Consider the following 20,141-nt stretch of genomic DNA (forward strand, 5'->3'; position numbering starts at 1 on the left):
CTATGTGATTATTTTAACTGGAGATGCAAAGGGCAAAATCTAGGACCTTCTGTGTGCAATCCCCACTATGAGCTATGCTCCTTCCTACCTTAGTATGTGCTCAGGTCCTATTCAACAAAGGTAGATTCAGTAGCAGGTAACTCAAACAAGCACCTGAGTGTGTGTGTGTGTGTAAGGCTGAGAAGCTAACTATTACTCTAAATGTATCCAGCAACTATCCAGCAGCTGAAACAAATAATACACAAAGTTCACAATCACTTGTAAAGCTGATGCCAGCATTACATCATAATCTTTTTAATTTTTAAGAAAATGTACAACATCAATGCCCAGTAAACAAATGGTACGTGTGCCAGAGTGTTTGTGAGGGACTGTGATCAGATCCATGTGCACAAATCAGCTCATACAGGTATAAATTGTGAAATGCGCTACAAATGTGATTTTTAAAAACTCAATGTGTTGTTGTTGGCATCCATCTATCTCAGGATACAATGGAGGAGTGTACCTTTGAGGGTGAAGTCAAACCATTGGAAGGTTACACCACCTGCTTTGGCTGTAGAGACTGATGTGGGAGAGACATGTTTTGTTGCAGCCGGGACAACTCAATGTATTAAAACACTGAATTAATTGGAGGGGGAGAGCTGAAGATATTCCTTGCTTGGGACACCATAATAGACACTGCCCTTTAGACACAGAAGAGAATGGTGTTGTGTAAAACTGGGCACCTGTGATTGGCTGGTAGGAGGAGGCCTTTAGACTGGCCAGCCATTTGTGCTTAGAAGTGTAATTTAATGCTCTCGCACACAAAAGAACAGTACCTCTTCCAGTTGTGACTAAACTTTTTCATGCCAAGGGCTACATCGACACATGGTCAATCCTTCAGGGGCTGCATGCCAGAATGTGTGACCAAAGTGTAAAAGTCAATATACTTCTAATACTAATAATAAGATGAAGGAGGAAAACTTTGCAAAAACATTGCAGGGCGAGTAATATTTAAAAAAAAAAAACTGTTAGCATAATAGAATCAGAGCAAGGGATCCATAGGAGCAGTTATTTTTTTTAAAAAAAATTGTTTTTAAATAATCAATGTTGGGGGTGTTGAGCCACAAAAAACTATTATATGCAGCCCATGAGTTTAAGCCACTCTGCTGCAGTCCAACCACTACCTTCTGTTCAGCAACTGACAGCAGAAGCCATGGTCTGTGATTGTTTTTGTCCTGTTGGAACATGCAGGAGCACAGTATTGGCGTTTTGTTTTGTTTTGCTTTTTTACCAATTCACACCCACTAGTGCTGACAATTTCAAGCCAATAAGTGCTAAGGCCCATGTGTGCTGGGAAGCCATGCAACTTAAAATAGGTATGTGAAGATTTGCTGTCACTTCATTGCTACTTTGGGAAAGATACATGGCCAATGCTCAAAGGCACTTATGCTACTTCACATGCTTTGGCACTGAACTTTGACAGCAAGAACAGATTTCCTGGGCAGAGTTCTGTAATTCATATGAAAGATGTGCATGCCACAGTTCTGGGGCTAAACAGATAAGGTGTCCTAAATGTTTCACTGCATCTTCAATTAGCAGCTGCAACCCCACAGCCAGGGTATGTACAGGTAGAATCAAGATTAACAGCTTGTTGTTCAGTTCTAGATTAGGAATAGCTTCTCCACCAAGGTTTTCTCAGCCAGGTTCCTCCTTCCAAGTGTGTTGCGAAGCATCTTCACAAACTGAAAGTCAAAGTAGTGCAATAAATAGTTTTTTCCCTTGTGCCATTAAATTGTTAAATTCGTAGTTGTATAGCTTAAGGGGAGGTAAAATATGGGTGGGGTTTCTTTACTTCTTTGTATTGTGAGAGGAACAGTGTCTGTATGTTTACATTGCAATGTAGCCGAAACAAATTCCAAGTATGTTGGAAAATGTACTTGGCCAATAATAAATTATTCCTATTATTCCTATTAAAGACACATGTCTATTGCGAAGGTATCCAAACTGTGGCACATGGAGCACCAGTGGTCCAACAGCTGCATTCAGGTGGCCCATGGTGTGTGTGGATTTTTGGTTAAAATGGGAGGCAACACACCCATCACATTAAACATGTTCTTGATTTTCTCTTGCGTTCAGGGGTGTCTTACCCATAGACATTAGTGGCGTGGGGCGCCAGATTTTGGAGGGCGCCACAGGCTGAGTGTCCAGGAAGGAGAGTCAGGGCATGCTCCCTGGGCAGCCCGCTCCTCTCCTCTTAGCTGCCCATCGGAGTGTGCTGCGTCCGGCTCTGGGAAACCCCTTTGCGTCCCCTCCCGCTGGGGTTGCCTGGGCACCCGCTAGGTACAATCAGGGGTGGGCACGTCTCTCCCGTCCCTCTCTGGCTGCATCACTGCCTGTGTGCCTCCCTATGGAGTCTGCGAGCAGAGCAGGGACGCGCCCTGTGCAATCCCGGCACCAAGCGAGGATAGGACAGCTGGCGAGCCACCTGATCTGCTTGCTGGCCCTCCTGTCACACAGACTTACTCGGATGGGGGCAGGTAAGGGGCACCGGGCGCTTAGAGGGAGGCTTTGTGGGAGGGCGCGGGAGGCTGTCTGGGCTGCGATCCGGGTGCCTCTTACGTGCAGCGCCGAGCACGTGTCGGACCACACAATGTAAACGAGCCGGACTGAATTCGCCCCCCCTTAAAAAAGGTCAACAACTACTATGGGAAACGGGGGGGGGGGCGCCGGAGAGATAATTGCACCACGGCGCCGGATATGCTTAAGACGGCCCTGCTTGTGTCTACTGCCTGACAATTCCATTCCGTAACCCTCAGTTTTCACCCACTCTCACAATAAATGAGAGGGGCAGAACCTTCCACTGCTTTCTCCATTCCAAGCATATTTTAAGAGAGTAAAATTAACATCCCATCCTCTAAGGACAAAGCTGTCCATTTCATATTCTCTCACTTTCTCCAAACTTTAGTTCTGCATCAACTGGCATTTTTTTCTTTTTAAGGCCTAATGAAAATCTGTCACCATTTTAGTGGGTATTTCTCCCAATATATGTATTCTTGTATGCATTGGTTGGAGAAGTCCATCACAAAATTGGGAGAACTGTGAATTTCAAAGCATAGCAGCATTTTCAGTTTGTGTATTGTTTTGTGAAGTGAGAATTAGGTAGGTTCATATGAAAATGTGAACTGACCCAAATCTCCACCCCAATCCCTACGCTTTAGAGATATGTCACAAAGCCATTTACCTTTTGCACGACAAAGGTCACAATTGTTGACAATACATAATCCTGTGCTGCCAAATCCACAGCAGAGAAGACAAGGATTTCAAAGAGCAGCAGCACCAGTTCGTGATTGTAGAAAAGTGTTCTGCTAAATAACGCACGGTCATCTAGAGGAAGAGAAAAATAATATCTTTTTCAGATTTCCACCCTTTTTACTCTCAACAGCAATTACTCCGTTTCTGGGGGGGAAATGCACCCCAAAATAGGGTCTGTATTGCCACATCCAGACCACACATTTGAAACATACAGTGGAGGCTGGACCATTAGGGCAAATGGGTCACTGACCTACTAGGGTTGCCATACGTCCAGAATTTCCCAGATCTAGCTGGGTTTCGGCCATGTAGATTTTGGTGAATTTTGACATTGTGTGTATGGATTTTCACTTTTTGAAATATGGCAACCCTATGACCCTTACTTACGGTCAGCCTGGGGGTGGCTCTGCCTGTCTTTTGCTCTGGCTTTACCTACTGGTGGACTCCCTGCATCCTGCTTTACCAGTCTTAACAGACACCAGCCATCACTTAAAGCACTTTTACATCACTTTAACAGTCATGGAAAATCCTGGGAACTGTTATTTGTTAAGGGTCCTGACTTCAGAGAGCTACGATTTTCAACACCCTGAACAAACTACAGTTCCCAGGATTATCCATGATGGTTAAAGTGGCATAAGTGTGCTTTAAATGTATGGTGTGCATGTGATCTAAGCCTCTTTATAACCATAAAGTCTTGCAGGGTCCACTTTTGTGGTCCATCTGTTAGTCTCCATGCCACAGTAAAATAATTTAAGAGTGTGTGAATATCTACAAATATCAATGAGCAGTATCCTAAATGTGGGCACGTCTCACAGACTGGTATAATGGTTAGTTGCATACTTCAACCATCAATGGTACAGTAAATGGCACATATCCATTTCTTGCATTTGATTGGCTTCTGTTTGAGCAGTCATGGGCTCATTCATCTCATTATGGAGCTCAGCCTCTCCCAGGATTGTTAAGAACTGGTAGCTCTGTGAGGTCAGCACCCTTAACAAAGTTAAATTCCTGTGGCAGCAAGTGTAGTACAGCAGCTAGTGTGTCATACTAGGACCAAGAAGAACAGGCTGAAATCTCCACTCAGACATAATTTCAATGGGTGACTTTGGGCACTCACTGTCTCTCACCCTAACCTTCCTTGCAGGGTTGTTCTGGGAATTAAATGAGGACAGGAAGAACCAACTATACTAACTTGAACTCCTTGGAGAAATCAGTGGGATATAAATGAAATAAACCAATAAATATATTGTTAAAGTAGCACAATAGTTCTCGAAATGTATGGTGTGGATGTGAGCTAATAAAAGGCAATACCCAGTGCAGAAGCTTACAAACCAATTCTCACTGATAAGTGTTTGGAATACCATTATAGAGAGTGGAAATGTCCCCTGGTTCCTGGAATTCCATGTCCATGATCCGCTCCAGGAAAAATTTGTCCTTCACCATGTAGTCCATATCTTTGTACCTCTAAAGGGTGGAGAGAGAGGGGAGACAATTAAAAGTTAAAGAAACATGTCAGTACAGGATGACTCACTTATACCAGTAATTCATTTCCAGCACAGCTGGGCCTGCATGATGAAACTAAATGCACAAAGACAAGGGAAAAAGCATTAACTAAGGGTACTTCCACATGGCAGTTTACTGTGAACTCAAGTGTTGCTGCTCATGTAAAGAAGCGGTGGACTGCATCCACATGACATCACCATCAAAATGACACCACTGTGGTGGGGCTCATTTCCAAGGGGGATGAGTCCGCCTATCGGGACAAGGTGGAGCGGCTCTGTGGTTGGTGCGGAGAAAATAATCTGGTCCTTAATATCACTAAGACCAAGGAACTGGTAGTGGAATACAGGGGGGGGGGGGAGGCGGACATTCAGCCCTTGTATATTGATGGGAGGGTGGAGAGGGTGGCTGTACTCAAGTTTCTAGGTGTTACTATTGAGCAGGGTATGACCTGGAGTGCTAATACCACTGCTCTGGTAAAGAAGGCCCAGCAGAGACTTTATTTCCTCAGACTTTTAAAGAAGAACAATCTGAGTGAGAGACTGCTGGTGTCCTTCTATCAAAGCAGCATAGAGAGCATTCTTACATACTGTATCTGTGCTTGGTTTGCCAGTTGCACAGTCACCAATAGGAAAATGCTCCAGAAGGTCATAACCACAGCCCAAAAGATTATCAGTCATCCTCTCCCATCTTTGGACGAACTATATAGCTCCCATTGTATCAAAAAAGCAAACAACATTTTACAGGATTCATCTCATCCTGGATATAGTCTGTTTGCACGGTTGCCTTCGGGCAAGAGATACAGAACAATTAAATCAAGAATGAATAGACTAAAAAATAGCTTTTATCCAAGAGCTATACCTATTTTAAATGCTGTAACCAAATGATATGATCTTTGGGAAGTCGTGATGGATGGTATGTATGTGTATGTGTGGTTGTAAATGTGTAAATGTATAAATGCGTATATGTGGCTGTAGATGTGGGATGGCATTCAATTTCGTTGTAATACGTACAATGACAATAAAGTATCTATATCTATCTATCTATCTATCTATCTATCTATCTATCTCAATAAAGTATCTATATCTATCTAAAATGCTTTCCTATATTACGTTACAAAAGCCCAGTGCCTGCCCCCTCTCTCTGCCAAGCAGTGGCCAGAGCGCATGGGATCACAGGCACCCACACAGGGTCTGTGCCCCTTTGGAGAATAGAAGACACTGTGGAGATGATCGTGCTTTAAGAAATAGGGTTTACTTGCCTATTTACACCCTCAGTCTGCATGGAGGGGGTCCAGATCTTACAGCATGGCCCAAAGCAGGCAGTCCTCCCTCACCAAGATAGATTCAGCCTTCCTTCTTCCCAGAAGCCCCTTGCCCTGCCCCAGAGCAGTTACCCTGGCAACCATACAAATCTCCAGTCTCTGATCACACCTGGTGCAAGTTGTTCCATTGTCTTGTTAATGACCCACAATGGCTCTCTTAACAGCCCTGGTTTGGCCAGGCTACCTTCCTATTATTATTTTAAGACGCCCTGATAGACCACACAGGCCGTGGTCCAGCTCTACCTTCCTCATCTGAGTTATCATTGGCTTGCTTTGCAGAAAGAGCCCCAATGAGTAAGCAAGCAGTGGCATCTTCTGCTCCGCACTCACCATTGTCTGGGCCAGAATAAAAGGCGAGTGAGCAAGGCGACTGCAATGGTGGAAGAGCAGCTCCAAAAGGTTCTTGTCAGGGGTCCCTTGGTAGATGCCTGACTATGTTGGTCCTTGATGCCGGCCCCCATTATTTGCATATAAAGCAAAACACTTTGTGTAGAACAAACCATGGATACAAATTCCCAGTACAAAAAAAGTTGAATAATAGACAGAGGTAGCCAAAGACTCACATGTTCAAAAAAGGAGACCAGAAAATGGTTCAAGGCAAAGTAGCCATTTAGTCTCTGTTTGTGAAGGTCAGGTCGGATGTGGGCTCCTCTGGGAACCTGTCACGGAAAAAGTGCACAGACTTTTAAAGTTTGTGGCAGTTACTTGGCATTCCCAATTGAAGAGGATTTTTAAAAATACATCTATTTGTTTTCACTCAGATCTTGCCTTTGGCAGCAGGGATCTTGGCTCAATTTTCACCTGCTGTTCTGGAGCGCTGGCTTCCATGCACAGACAGAGTTTTCAATTAAAAGGTGGAGGGGAAAACGGGAGGGTTGCCTGTAGCCTAGCAGGCTGCTGTTCCTTGAAGGAGCTCAGCAAAAGAAAGCTCAACTAAGGTTAGCTTTTGATCAAAAAGTGAAAGCAGCAAAGTTTTGTGGCACCCTGAAGACTGTGGGGGAGAATCCCAAAGGCCAGCCAGAGAGTCCCAGAGTCGGCGTGTGTGGCCCCTGGAACTGACAGCTTCCACCCTCGAAGGAATCATAATTTCTAAGTAATACTTTGCACAGCTGACCAATATCTTTGTCTAACAATTACTGAGAAAATAGGATTAGGTACTGTACCTCCATGAAAGATAGAGTTATTCTGTCATAAAATGCTTGAGTCCTGTCAGTAAGAAGCACCTCAAATGTTTGCACATCAGAGTAGGCCTCCAGGCCTCTCAGAGCACAGAGGTTCTCCTGTGGAGAGAACCAATGGAAGGAGTGGAAAGAATAATAATTGAAAAGTAAAAAGCATAAATATCAGAGATCTCTTCTGGAGAGGGAGGGAGAGATGTGCCAGCCAAGGCTCAAACCATATTGGAGTTCACATCCTTTGACTAAGGGTGTGTTCATATTACCATCTTAAAGTGCAATGAAGTTGTTCCCTGCCCCCTGCACATTTCACAGCCCATTACCCCCTAGTTGTTCACATCAACAGGGCTTCATTTATGTCAGATTTGCTTCTGTAGACACTAGGCAGCATTGACTGGGCAGAGGATGTCTTGACCCTCTGCCAAGATGTTCATACAAACAGCTTAAGGACTAGGCCTAAAGCGGATTTGAGAAACAACTCATCTACCATTTTATAACAAAGTACAGGGATGCGAGTGGCACTGTGGTATAAACCACAGAGCCTAGGGCTTGCAGATCAGAAGGTCGGCGGTTCGAATCCCCAGGACACCCATTGCTTGGTTCCTGCTCCTGCCAACCTAGCAGTTCAAAAGCATGTCAAAGTGCAAGTAGATAAATAGGTACCGCTCTGGCGGGAAGGTAAACGGCATTTCCGGCGTGAGCTGCTCTGGTTTGCCAGAAGCGGCTTAGCCATGCTGGCCATATGCTGTCTGCGGACAAACGCTGGCTCCCTCGGCCAGTAAAGTCAGATGAGTGCCGCAACCCGAGTCGTCCGTGACTGGACTTAATGGTCAGGGGTCCCTTTACCTCTACAGGATACATATGCCTTTGAGTTAATGTCAAGTGAACATGGATTAAAAACCAGCACCAGAATTGCAGTGAGTGCCCAGGAAATGGGAGTGTGAATAGAGCCATAGAAACCTTGCCCCATGCCTTATTTTTGCACAAGATCTAATGGAACCGATAACAATGTTCCTATTATTGGAGGCGGGGTGATGGGGTGACTATAAAATCCACAAGTTCTACCTTTCAACTCCCTCCAGTTTCAGCTGAATCATGATCCCCTATTGCCTTGTAAAAAGAGTAGTTAATTGGGTTTAAATCCTGACAAGCTCACTTGAAGATGGGCAAATCCAACAGGGAGATATAGCCTTCCCAGGTGCACAAAATAATTGTCAGAAAGAGAAAGGACAGATGGACAGACCAGTAGACACTATTACCTCTTCCTTCCTGATATAGGTGAGCATGGTGTCCATGCCCACATCTGCCTGTCCATGGACACTTCTCCCATGGATGTAGAAACCATAACATCTGTGTGTCAAAATGAACACTGACACCTAGAGAGACAGGGAGAGGCAAATGAAGCATGCAACCATTTATCAAATGGGCAAGTACAGTTTCAGAACATGTTTGAACACGATTGTAATCAAAGCTTGTTTACAGATTAACAATGGCACAATTAAGTCTCCACTCCAGAGCAATTCCACCACACCCAACGTATCTGGGCCTTTTGGGAGCAGGTGCCCCAGCTAAGGAATGTCCTCTCCCCAGGCAGACTCACCTGGCACATTCACTACTAAGTTTTATTTTTTTTAATATATATATATATATATACACACACATTTTATTTATTTATTTATTATTATTATTATAGACATCCATCAATGTACTGTCAGTTACATAATTTACAAATTTTCCACATTGTACCTTCTAATTCCATAAACTAATAAAGTATTTAAAAACAGAAACTTCATGTCGTTTTTCATCATTCATATAACTCATTCTCTTTTGTCGCCTCACAAATAAACTATACAGCACTATTCCAATTTACTTTAAAAGTATAATCACAAAACAAATAATAATAATAAATTAAATAAGTTACTCATAAAAAATAAATTAAAAAAGGAGAAATAAAAAAAAGTATATAAGTTATAGACTTCCTATCTTTTCCGATGAGCATTCCTTTTCGGCTTGCGAAAGTACTTGACATTTTTCTTTTATCCTTTATATTATTTCCAAAACATTCTAAAAACCCGAACACAGTCTCAACTTGTAACATGCAGTTGTTTTACCTCCAGGGTTAAAGGCCGCCACAGACTTTATACCATTATTAATGCCTACTAAGTTTTAAATGCCTGATGAAGACTTTAAAAATCACCACTCAATCATTTTAGTATGGTTTTGATTTACCAATGATCAGATGGCTTTCATACTGAATGCATTTCATCTGCTCATTTTACCTGGTGTTGGTTTTTACTTTGCCCCAGTGCTTTAATGCTGTTGTTGTTTTAAGAATTTATAAATATGTTTTCCTGTTATTACTGCTACCACAACAAATACTACCATCAGCAGCAGCTTTGGAAATTTTATTCAAATTGAACAGCAGATTTTAAATACACTGAATAAACTAATCAGTTATGAGTCACTAGAAGGCCTGTATACATAATTTGTTCTGATAATACCCTGTTTGCCCATCTTGGAGCAGGATAGCGAACAAACTGTTCCTGTGGTGACTTTGGCTAATGGCACATGGCCAAACTTTTATCTCTATGCAGCTCAGCCGATTGTTGCTCTGCACTGTATTGTTATTGGCTTGTCTTATGATTGTAATATTCATATTTATTTATTACATTTGTATGGTTCTCTTCCTCTGACATTTTATCCTCACAACAACCCTGTGAGGTAGGTTAGGCTGAGATACACTAGCCCAAGGTCACCCAGTGAGCTTCATGGCCAAGTGAGGATTTGAACTCTGGTCTCCCAGGTCCTCTTCTAACCACTATGCCACAGGCTCTCATATCATTCAAATAATAAAATAATATTTTTTTATTATTTTAATGAGGGTGTATTTTTTAATTTTGTGATATATTTGTAATCCACACTGGGACCATTTGGTGAAGGAATATAGTAAATAAGCACATGAATATAAACAGTTTAGCAGTTTGAATGATTAAGCTGTACTGTATAGAAATCCTGTTAAATAAATATAATGCAACTCACATTGCTCAGGGAACAAAGATCAACGAACTGGTGAATCTTGTCCTCTACAAACCGCTCATATAACCCAACAGAAAACAGCACCTGTTAAAAAAAGGCATGCTGCCTATAATCACCCTGTGATTATGGTAGGCAAGAGCACACAGTAGGTTCCTCATCAGCAGCAATACTCAAAGGGTGCCTCATTTTACAGGAGGGGTTCAAGCGCATACTGGAAACTTAGCAATTGAAGTGCTGCCTCTCTCATTTTTGTGTTATGCAATGCTCCCCATGGCAGCCATTTTGTGACTGACACCCCAAGCTAGCACTCTTTCAAAATCCAAAATGTGTCCACTAGTCTGAAAGGTTGGCGACCTTGGCCTTATTTCTTAATATCGCAAACAAGGTCTTTGAGGGTGTCCCACAACATGCACACAATAAGATTGCTTACTTCTTTTGTCATGTTACCTACCTAAGCACCTTTCAAAAATGGTTAGCTATTGCTCTTGATTTTGCATTTGTTACATTTTTCCACACTAGCACTAAAGGAAAATTAGCTGGAGACTGACCTAGATAGCCCTTTATTCTAATCCATCAAGGATAATTATTTTTTTGTATTCTTAGGCTGTGTACACACTATACCTTGGAAACACATTCTTTCCCTCAATTTTGGACACTGTCATTTACTCCTCACAGAGCACAATTCCCAGAAACCCTTAACAAACTACAATGCCATAAATTCTGAGAGACAAAATGTGCTTCAAATATGCTTTAAAGTTATAGTGTGTACGCAGCTTTAGTTAAATCAAACTCAGCGAGAAAGATCACCTGTACAATCCCCACTGCCAGCCAAACAGAAGCAGCAATCCCAAACCGAAGAATCGGGCTCCAAGGAGCATGATAGGCATTTGGTCCTGGGTGCAGATTCACATTCAGGTCTCTTGATGTGAGGTTCTTAAGCCCCACCACCTAGAAATTAAAAGAAGCCTGTTTGGTCCTCACTTCAACAGAGCATAGTGGGATTTGGGCCTAAGTCTCTTCTCAACCTCACTAGGTGGGCCCTGGGGTATGGCACCCCCACCCCCCCATAAAACTGGATTGATTACATAGTCATAGGAGTTGAGAGGACTGCTGAGTCAACCACATTGCAATTTGGAGAATTAAAAAGCTTTGGAAATGCCCAATTTATAAGTTACATGAAGACACTGTAAGGTCATAGATTAGGCCCAGGGTTTATTTTATTTTCCTTTGTTTAACTATTTCTAAACCACACTGTCATATTAAAAACACTGCAAGGACTTATAAAAACTAGAAGTACAGTAATTATTTTAAATTGTCTTTACTGTGTCAGACACTTCAGTAAAAACTGATTGGCAAAGGGTGATGTGGTGTTGGCCAATAGCTTATCTTAACAAAGGGGATCAGACAAATTAATGTAGGCAGAGGGGCCTACCAAAGATTATTATTCATGATGGCCCTATGGCAACCTCCATGTCCTGCCTGCTAGCTTCCTCCTCCATTAGTCTCAGTGTTGCCCTTGTGGAATTTAGTAGAGATTAGAAGAGGAACATAACTATGTTACCTCTGCCTGTCCTGGCTCTGGCTCCACTTACTGCTGGTCTCCCTGCCTTCTACCCTACCAGTCCAAATGGGCACTTCCTCTCCTCCTGCCTCTGAGCTGCCCCTTAGAAAATCTGACTGTCTTCCAAGTTTGGCAGAAGTTTTTGCACCCCTGGTGATCTGCACAGAAAGTTGTGTACACTATGGTCCTATGTATATTATATCAGTGACCTTGAGAAAGAGGAAAGTTATCAGTTGCAGAGCACAAAGACTGCACAGCAGATACCGGTACTTTCTTTCCTTAATCTCTCTCTCTCACCTCCAGCAGCAGCAACACGGCAAACAACTGGAGTGAAGGGTTCACTTTTCTGTGGGTCTGGATCTCGTTCCACTCATTAGCGATCAGAAAAGTTCTCCAAGCACTCACAGAGGAAGTAGCCTTCTGATATCCTGAAGCAGGGGAGGGAGGTTAAAACACACACACAATGAAGCTGAAACAATTGGCTTTATTTGAAGACTCCACACGAGCTTATCATATTCTTGGCAAAGTGCAAAGCTCAACGCCCCTGGGTTTCCTTGAGCCCTTGCTTATGTTAATTTACCTCTCCTGATATGAAATCGTTACAATCTGAAGCAAGCTTGCTTCCTGGAACAGGCTCCTGCTGATTTCCCAGAAGAACCGAGGGCCTCGAAGTGATTTGCCAACACTAATTAAACAAGCAAGTATCACACAACAGCTGTGCGAATGTGCTGTAGGTAACATTGCCCTCATTTTCCTGGGAGTCAAAGCTTTAGATCTTCAAGAACATCCTCTGGTAGCAAGCGCACGGTGTCAAACGTTCCATGCTCCATTCCACAAAATGCTAGGAAGCCCCATGGCCATGCGTTTTTGCCTGAATATAATGGTAGGTGGCAGAATGAAAGGGCATGTGAAGTGATGCAAATAAGATGGGGGTTTGTTCTGGCTGTGTTTTAAACTAAAATGGCTGAGCACGACCCTGGAACTGGAAGCAGTCACAGGAGACTGGGAGGGAAAGCCATCAGATGATTCTTCCTAGCTAAACAGAGATTTGTAGATGGAGTACTGATTGGCATGCTGCCCTGGCAGCTGTCCTCTTTGGCTAGCCCTAGATCAGGGGTCAGCAACATTTTTCAGCTGTGGGCCTGTTCACCGTCACTCAGACCATGTGGTGGGCCGGACTATATATTTTTTGTGGGGGGAAATGAACTACAGTGGTACCTCTAGTTACGTACTTACTGATAATTCGTTCCGGAGGTCCGTTCTTAACCTGAAACTGTTCTTAACCTGAAGCACCACTTTAGCTAATGCGACCTCCCGCTGCCACTGCACCGCCAGAGCACGATTTCTGTTCTTATCCTGAAGCAAAGTTCTTAACCTGAAGCGTTATTTCTGGATTAGCGGAGTATGTAACCTGAAGTGTATGTAACCCGAGGTACCACTGTAATTCCTGCCACTGTTGCTTACCCCTGCCCTAGATCATGGGTAGCCAGTGAGGTGCTCTCCAAATGCTGCTGGATGACAATCAGTTCCAGCAAGTATGGCCAAAGATCGGGGATAATGGGAGTTGCAGTATGGTCAACTTGAACCTTGTGGGGGGGGGGTTACATTTCAAGGATGGTGCATATACACAAAAACATGTACAGTCAAACCACCCCCTTGGAACCACCCCTACACAAGCATCCTTATCTTTCTAGAGCCAGCATAGCAAACAAGTCTTACCTGCCAAGCGAGGCAGAGCTCTCTTAAGCTCTCTGCCTTGCTTACTGGGTTCTAGGAACCTATTGAGAGATCTCCAAGAGCCCAGTGAGCAGACAGCTTAAAATCTCTTTCCACACCAGAAAATCCCTGCACAAAAAAAGCTTTTAAGCTATCCACCCCCTGTATGTTTAATTTGTGCGATTTCAGCTGCCTGGCCACCAAGTGCATAAAGCCGTAATCATGCAAGTTAAACATATGCAAGATGTGAGTTGACTGTACAACCATGTCTGGAGAGCACCACTTTGTCTATACGTGCCCTGCACAGAGATGGAATGGAGAAAGTGGAGAGAGGCAAGCTTTGTACCCTCACTCCTAACATGACAATGTGTGGACACCCAATGAAGTTGAATGTTGGAGGATTCAGAACAGACAAAAGAAAGTACTTCTTCACATAGTGTATAGTTTAACCGCGGAATTCACTCTCACAGGAGGCACTGATGGCCACAAACTTGGATGTCTATTAAAAATGGATTAGACAAATGTATGGAGGTAAAGGCTATAAATGGCTACTAGCCACGACTAGCTATGTTCTGCTTCCATGGTTGGATGCTTTCTTTTGTCTGTTTTGAAACTTCCAACATTCAGTTGCTGCCTTCAAATCACTGCTTTCTTACCACCCAATACACAACCTATCAGAAAACAAAGGCAAACTTTTACCCATAGATGCTTTTGCTGTTCCTCTCTCCTTTGGCTTCTCCCAGTCTATCAGGAAGATGGAAACTGTTAACTGGGTTATCAGAATATGTATGAGGTCCAAGCTCTGGAACAAAATTATCCACAGAGGGTTATTTCTAAGTGATGCAAATATAGGTTGTCCAGAGGTTTAGAGTGTGACATTCTCAATAGCAGCTCTCAACCACAGGCCCCAGTGCCTTAGGCAGAGGCATACTCCAAGCCTGAATGCCAACGGTCCCTTTAAATTCTGCACCCTATGGCAGGGTTTATGACAGAATCAGACTTTTGTATCTGGCCCTTGGAACTCTCCCCAGTGTCTCCTAAAACCATACCCCTCAAGTATCAAAGCCCACGGTAAAGAGGTGCCTCTCTACCCTGGAAACATGTGGCCCTCCATATGCTGTTGGACTAAACCTCCCACAATGCCCAGCCTGCATGGCCAATGGTCAGGAAGGATGGGAGTTGTAATCCAGTAACATCTTGAGTGAGTCAGGTTTCCCTACTCAAAATTACAACAAAATAATGTAAGTTGAGCCATTCTGAACACTAACATGGTATATACCATATTTTTCAGTGTATAACCCCCCCCCCCATGTATAAGACGACCCCTATTTTTTAGGACCACAAAAAAAATTGGGGGGGGGGAATTGTCCAAAGTTGTTGAGCTTTTTTGGGAGGGGGCACAGCCGCTAATCGCTCTACATCAACGTGGCAAACACTCACCGGAAAAAACCCCAACAGCACACTCAACGCAACCACAGTCGATTGCACGCACACCTCGCCACTACTGTTAATAGCCCGCCCAATTGTCAAAGCCACAGTCAATCATCAGCATGCCTTGCTGCAGCAACCTATCACACGCACAATAACCGCAGATAATCTCCTGCTGGCTACTGCCACCAACTGCCAGTCCCCCCTCTGATATCCGTGTATAAGAAAACCCACAATTTTAGCCGATTATTTCTAAGGAAAATATATTGGCTTAAGCACAGGAAAATATGGTATTTGCAAGTGAGCTACAGACATCTTTTGAAAAAAGCATTAAGTGAAATAATAATAATAATATTGCAGGGGGTTGGACTAGATGACTCTTGGGGTCCCTTCCAAATCTACCATTCTATAAATAAGCAGCAGTGGCAGAATGAAAACAGCAGCAGCCTGAATTAAGAGGCCGGGGTAATTAAAAACTGCTGTTACCCAGCACCTAAGGTTTGTTTTCTTTTTAAACCTATCAATTTTTACCTGCTAGCAAAAGACTCACAGAGGTACAATTCCCAGGGCCACTTGGAGGAAAGTGATGCCAGTTGAACTAAATTAGGTCTATACCCTACACATGCTCTCCAGGGAGCTGTGCCAGTCTGTCTCAGTCTTGCTGAAGCATCTGATGTTCCTCAAGTCCCTTGAATTACAGAGCAGCATGATATTTCCATCCAGGTTAAAGGTAAAGGTAAAGGGACCCGACCACCAGGTCCAGTCGTGTCCAACTCTAGGGTTGCGCCGCTCATCTCGCTCTATAGGCCGAGGGAGCCGGCTTTTGTCCGCAGACAGCTTCTGGGTCATGTGGCCAGCATGACAAAGCCGCTTCTGGCGAACCAGAGCAGCGCACGGAAACGGCGTTTACCTTCCCACTGGAGCGGTCCCTATTTATCTACTTGCACTTTGACGTGCTTTCGAACTGCTAGGTAGGCAGGAGCTGGGACCGAGCAACGGGAGCTCACCCCATGGCAGGGATTCGAACCGCCAACCTTCTGATCAGCAAGCCCTAGACTTTGTGCACCACCTGGGTCCCTTCCATCCAGGTTAGGGCAGCCCAAACAACCTTTCCCGTCAGTGTTTTTCGTTGTGGTTACATATGCCATCTTTTAAAACTTTGACATTTCTCTGTGAGATGCAATGCCAGAGACATCTCAAACGTCCAGATCTCCCAATGTTCTTACCTTTAACACAAGAGCAGACAACAAGTAGATGATAAAGTTGGTCTCTATTTGGCTCCCAGCAGTGGGAAGTGTCCTCTCAACTGCAGAAAATTGCTGACCCTGGGGAGAAGGACTGGAAATGAGGACGGAACAGAAAAGGCCTTTACCTACTGTCAATTCTTCAGGGCTTAGAACTCATAATCGCTTTGCAATTAGGCAATGGCTGTTCCAGCACAGAACCTGCAACCTCATTAGGGGCACAAACTGAGAACCAAACTCAGTGGCGGAGTGCATGCTTTGCATACCAAAAGGCCCCCAGTCCAATCCCTGCCATCTCCTGTAAGGCTGGGAGAGACTGGAGAACTGTTGTCAACCAATCTTGATACTACTGAGCCACTAGATATGGGGTAGGCAACCTAAGGCCTGTGGGCCAGATGCGGCCCAATTGCCTTCTCAATCCGGCCCGCGGACGGTCCGGGAATCAGCGTGTTTTTACTTGAGTAGAATGTGTGCTTTTATTTAAAATGCATCTCTGGATTATTTGTGGGGCAAAGTTCATTTTTTTTCCTTCAAAATATAGTCCGGCCCTCCACAAGGTCTGAGGGACAGTGGACCGGCCCATGGTTGAAAAAGGTTGCTGACCCCTGCGCTAGATGGACCAGCATGGGCGTAGCCAGGATTTTTGCTGGGGGTGGGGGCAGCTATGCCCATGTGGACCAGTAGTCTGACTCTTTAAAAGGTAGCCTCCTATGTTTCAAGTACACTGGCTATTCCTGATTTGGCTGGAAAGAACACAGGAAGCTACCTTAAACTGAATATTGCAATTGGCCGTCATGCTCAGTATTGTTTACTGGAAATGACTCTCCGGGATTTCAGACAGGAGTCTTTCCCCCTCTGTCTTGAGATGCTGGGGACTGAACAGGAGACTTTCTACAAGAGCTACACCTCTTCCTCTCCAGCTGCATCTGACATCACCTCCAAGTGGAAGAAAGATGCAGTGCAGATGCCTGCAGGAATATTCTAGTTTCAAGAGTTACTTACTTTGAAAACTATGAGCCAATAAATGCCAATTCCAAGGCTGACCATGAAAAAGACATTTGCTAGAGATCCACTGAAGTTGGCAAAGAATTTCACTATGACCTGCAGGAAAAGAAGGGAGAGACTGCACTGCAAAAGGAGCAAAATGGAACCTGCACTATCATCTATAGCCAGGTTTCTGCTAGCAAAGTGTAAACAGGCAGAAAATTACCTGCCATGCAGTGGCGGAGGAAGCCTCCGCGCCGCCTGGGGCGGTGCGCAGAGGCACCCCCCTGGGGGCGGGGCATTGCGATGTCATGACGCACATTGGGACAGGCTGCGCATGCGCAGAAATACCGCACATGCGCAGTCCATCGGCCTGACACTGCTGCTCCCGCGATGACCGGGCAGGCAGCAGCTTGTGGACTGCTCCATCCATGCTGCTTTATGGACAGGGCAGCCCCACGAGCTGCCGCTCGCTCGGCGGCCCGCCCGGTCACCGCAGGAGCAGCGGCGCCTCGTGGGGCTGCCCCGGCCATCTGTGGAGCAGCACGGACGGGGTGCCAGGCGGCGGGGAAGGGCGGGAGGGGCGACCAAGTGTCACCCCCCTCCCCTGAAACCCGGGGCGCAGCGCCCCCTACGCCCCGCCCTTCCTACGCCACTGCTGCCATGTCTGCCCAACAAAGGAAGAGGAAATCAAGCAACACACCATTCTTGGGACTGCAAGAATTTCCAGCAGCTCACCCATGAAAGGAAAACTTACCATAAAGCTTATGTTTGGAAGTCGAGATCGCCGGGTCCAAGTGCTGGTCTCCAGCAAAGCATAGATGATTGCAAGGAATCCCAGGACTCCAAATGCAATCTGTCAAGAGAGAGGGCAGGGATTAATGACAGAAGCAGGTGTGTCATCCATAGGGACGAGTGAACCGGTCTTGTTTTGGTTTTTTTCTGTTTCTCATTTTTCCATTATTCAGCTATCCTCTCCACATTGGTTTGCAAATTCTTTCTTTCCTTTTTTAAGTGCTCAATAAAATGCACCACCATTTTAGTGTGAATTTCTCCAAACATACACATTTTTGCTAAGCACTTTTTCCTAATATAATGCAATTTTTTGTATGTTATTTTCACTAGTCTGTCTGTGGGCCCATGAAAGCTAAAGCCGCCTTAAACCTATGAGTCTGCACAGCAAGCCCAGGAAGAGAGTCTTAAAGATGAAACACAGCTACCCTTCTGGAATCCTGCCATGAGAGTTACTCACATCTGTAGCTTGCTGAGCCGTTCCAGGATCCTGAATATAAGAGACTGAAAATGACACCTGAAAAGAAATAGCACAACAGAGAAGTAATAATAGGAAGAAAGCAGGCCTGTTAGCTGCAGGCTGTGGGCATAGCTTCAGCTGACGTCATTCGTGTCAGAAGCTTTGGAAAACACCATGCAAAGTTTGGGTAAACTGACAGAAGGCATAATCTGAATTGCTTTGGGATCTTCACACTCTTGAAACCCTGGAAGCTCTTGTAACCCATTTCAAAATGTTATTAAACAACCTGTCTGATTCTGCATGCATTTTTCTTTTTGCAACATGCAGGTGAGAACTGCATGAAGTGCTACTGATCAGTGTTCCAGCCAGCAAGGCCCTTGCCATGGATACTCCATTCCATTTCCCCATCCCAGTTTTCTTTCCCCTTGCTCCCAACAGCCAGTCACAATTCCATGCCCACAGAGAGTGCCCAGTTTTTCATTGGACTGTTGTTAACTTTTTGGGGTCATCCCTCTTAAGCATTCTTCCCTCTCCCCCACCACTCCAATAAACTTAAAAGTTCTTCTATGCCTGCTAATACCTCTGGCTTGAGCATGATTGGTGCCATTTTGGCTAGGGAAGTATCCACACTCAGCATTAGTATATTTATAAAAGGTTTTCGTCTTCTGCATATGCAAGGAACAGCATCCCTGGCATGCTCCGTCAACAGAAATAATGGTGGGCTCATTTCTCAGTGACTTTGTCCATCAGTGTTTCCCCTTGTTCAGCAAACCACACTGTCAGAGACAGCATTTCTCTCCTCTTGCTGAAAACCCATCACACCAAGTAAATCAATGAGACTGCAGAGTTGAAGCCAAGTAGCAAAGGGAATCCTCCTGTGCTGTGCATAACCAACATGAGTTGCAGGGGAACTGCAGAGGGTGCAAAAGGAAGGAGTGAGAGCACTGATTGAAGACAGGCAGGCAGGCAAGGGAAGGAGGGAGACTCAAGGGACAGAGAGCTGCATGCTGGATGAAGCTTAAAGGTTTTGGGTCTGATGGTGCTTTCAGACAACCAGTTTACTGCGAATGTATTCTGATTTTTTCTGCAGGGAGATTAGACAACATTGGCTTTTTAATGACCATTCATTCTAATTTTGTTGCAGGGGGTTGGATGGCATCAAAGCAAGTGTTATCCCACACTTTCGAGTGCATTTCCCCTCACACTCCTCATTGCAAGAAGCCTGACATTTTGGAGGAAGCAGGTTTATTGCACATGACTCCCAATCAACTTTAATTCGGACTATAGGAAGCTGTTTTATACTGAGTCACACCACTGGTCCATGTGGCTCAGTTTTGTCTACATTGACTGGTAGGGTTTCAGGCAGGGAGTAGGAGTTAGTTATCCTCTGGACTGATTGTGGGCCTCCAGTGTGGATTTGATCTTAGTTTGCCCATTAGGATCAGAAGCAGAGCTGTCTTTCCCATTGGTCTTAGTGGTTCGTTGGACCAGGGCGCCAGCCTCTCAGGGGCGCCCTAGTGAGTGGGGGAGCTGCGCGGCTTTGCTGGCAGCCTCCCCTTTCCCTGCACGATATGGCTGGCGGGCGTGTAGCTTCTTTCCCAAGCCTCCACAGGAGAGCAATCCCCACAGAGGC

The 20,141-nt window shown here is 44.7% G+C and overlaps 1 protein-coding gene across 1 annotated transcript in view; it reads right to left on the bottom strand.

The window, feature by feature from the left end:
• Positions 1-1,125: 1,125 nt before the first annotated feature.
• The window catches only part of LOC117050961 (meckelin-like), a 29,767-nt gene continuing 10,751 nt past the window's right edge, over positions 1,126-20,141 (bottom strand). Inside the window, exons 10-23 of the mRNA XM_033156937.1 lie at positions 18,509-18,565; positions 18,014-18,112; positions 17,275-17,373; positions 16,255-16,353; positions 14,300-14,402; positions 12,182-12,312; positions 11,131-11,271; positions 10,327-10,407; positions 8,547-8,663; positions 7,276-7,392; positions 6,676-6,771; positions 4,650-4,752; positions 3,221-3,363; positions 1,126-1,721 (exon numbers count right to left, since the gene is read on the bottom strand). Of these exons, the coding sequence (XP_033012828.1) occupies positions 1,641-1,721; positions 3,221-3,363; positions 4,650-4,752; positions 6,676-6,771; positions 7,276-7,392; positions 8,547-8,663; positions 10,327-10,407; positions 11,131-11,271; positions 12,182-12,312; positions 14,300-14,402; positions 16,255-16,353; positions 17,275-17,373; positions 18,014-18,112; positions 18,509-18,565 (1,467 nt within the window). The 3' untranslated portion in view covers positions 1,126-1,640. The remainder of the gene's footprint in view (positions 1,722-3,220; positions 3,364-4,649; positions 4,753-6,675; positions 6,772-7,275; positions 7,393-8,546; positions 8,664-10,326; positions 10,408-11,130; positions 11,272-12,181; positions 12,313-14,299; positions 14,403-16,254; positions 16,354-17,274; positions 17,374-18,013; positions 18,113-18,508; positions 18,566-20,141) is intronic.

The sequence above is a fragment of the Lacerta agilis genome, chromosome 8 (genome assembly GCF_009819535.1).
Source record: "Lacerta agilis isolate rLacAgi1 chromosome 8, rLacAgi1.pri, whole genome shotgun sequence".
Classification (NCBI taxonomy): Eukaryota; Metazoa; Chordata; class Lepidosauria; order Squamata; family Lacertidae; genus Lacerta; species Lacerta agilis.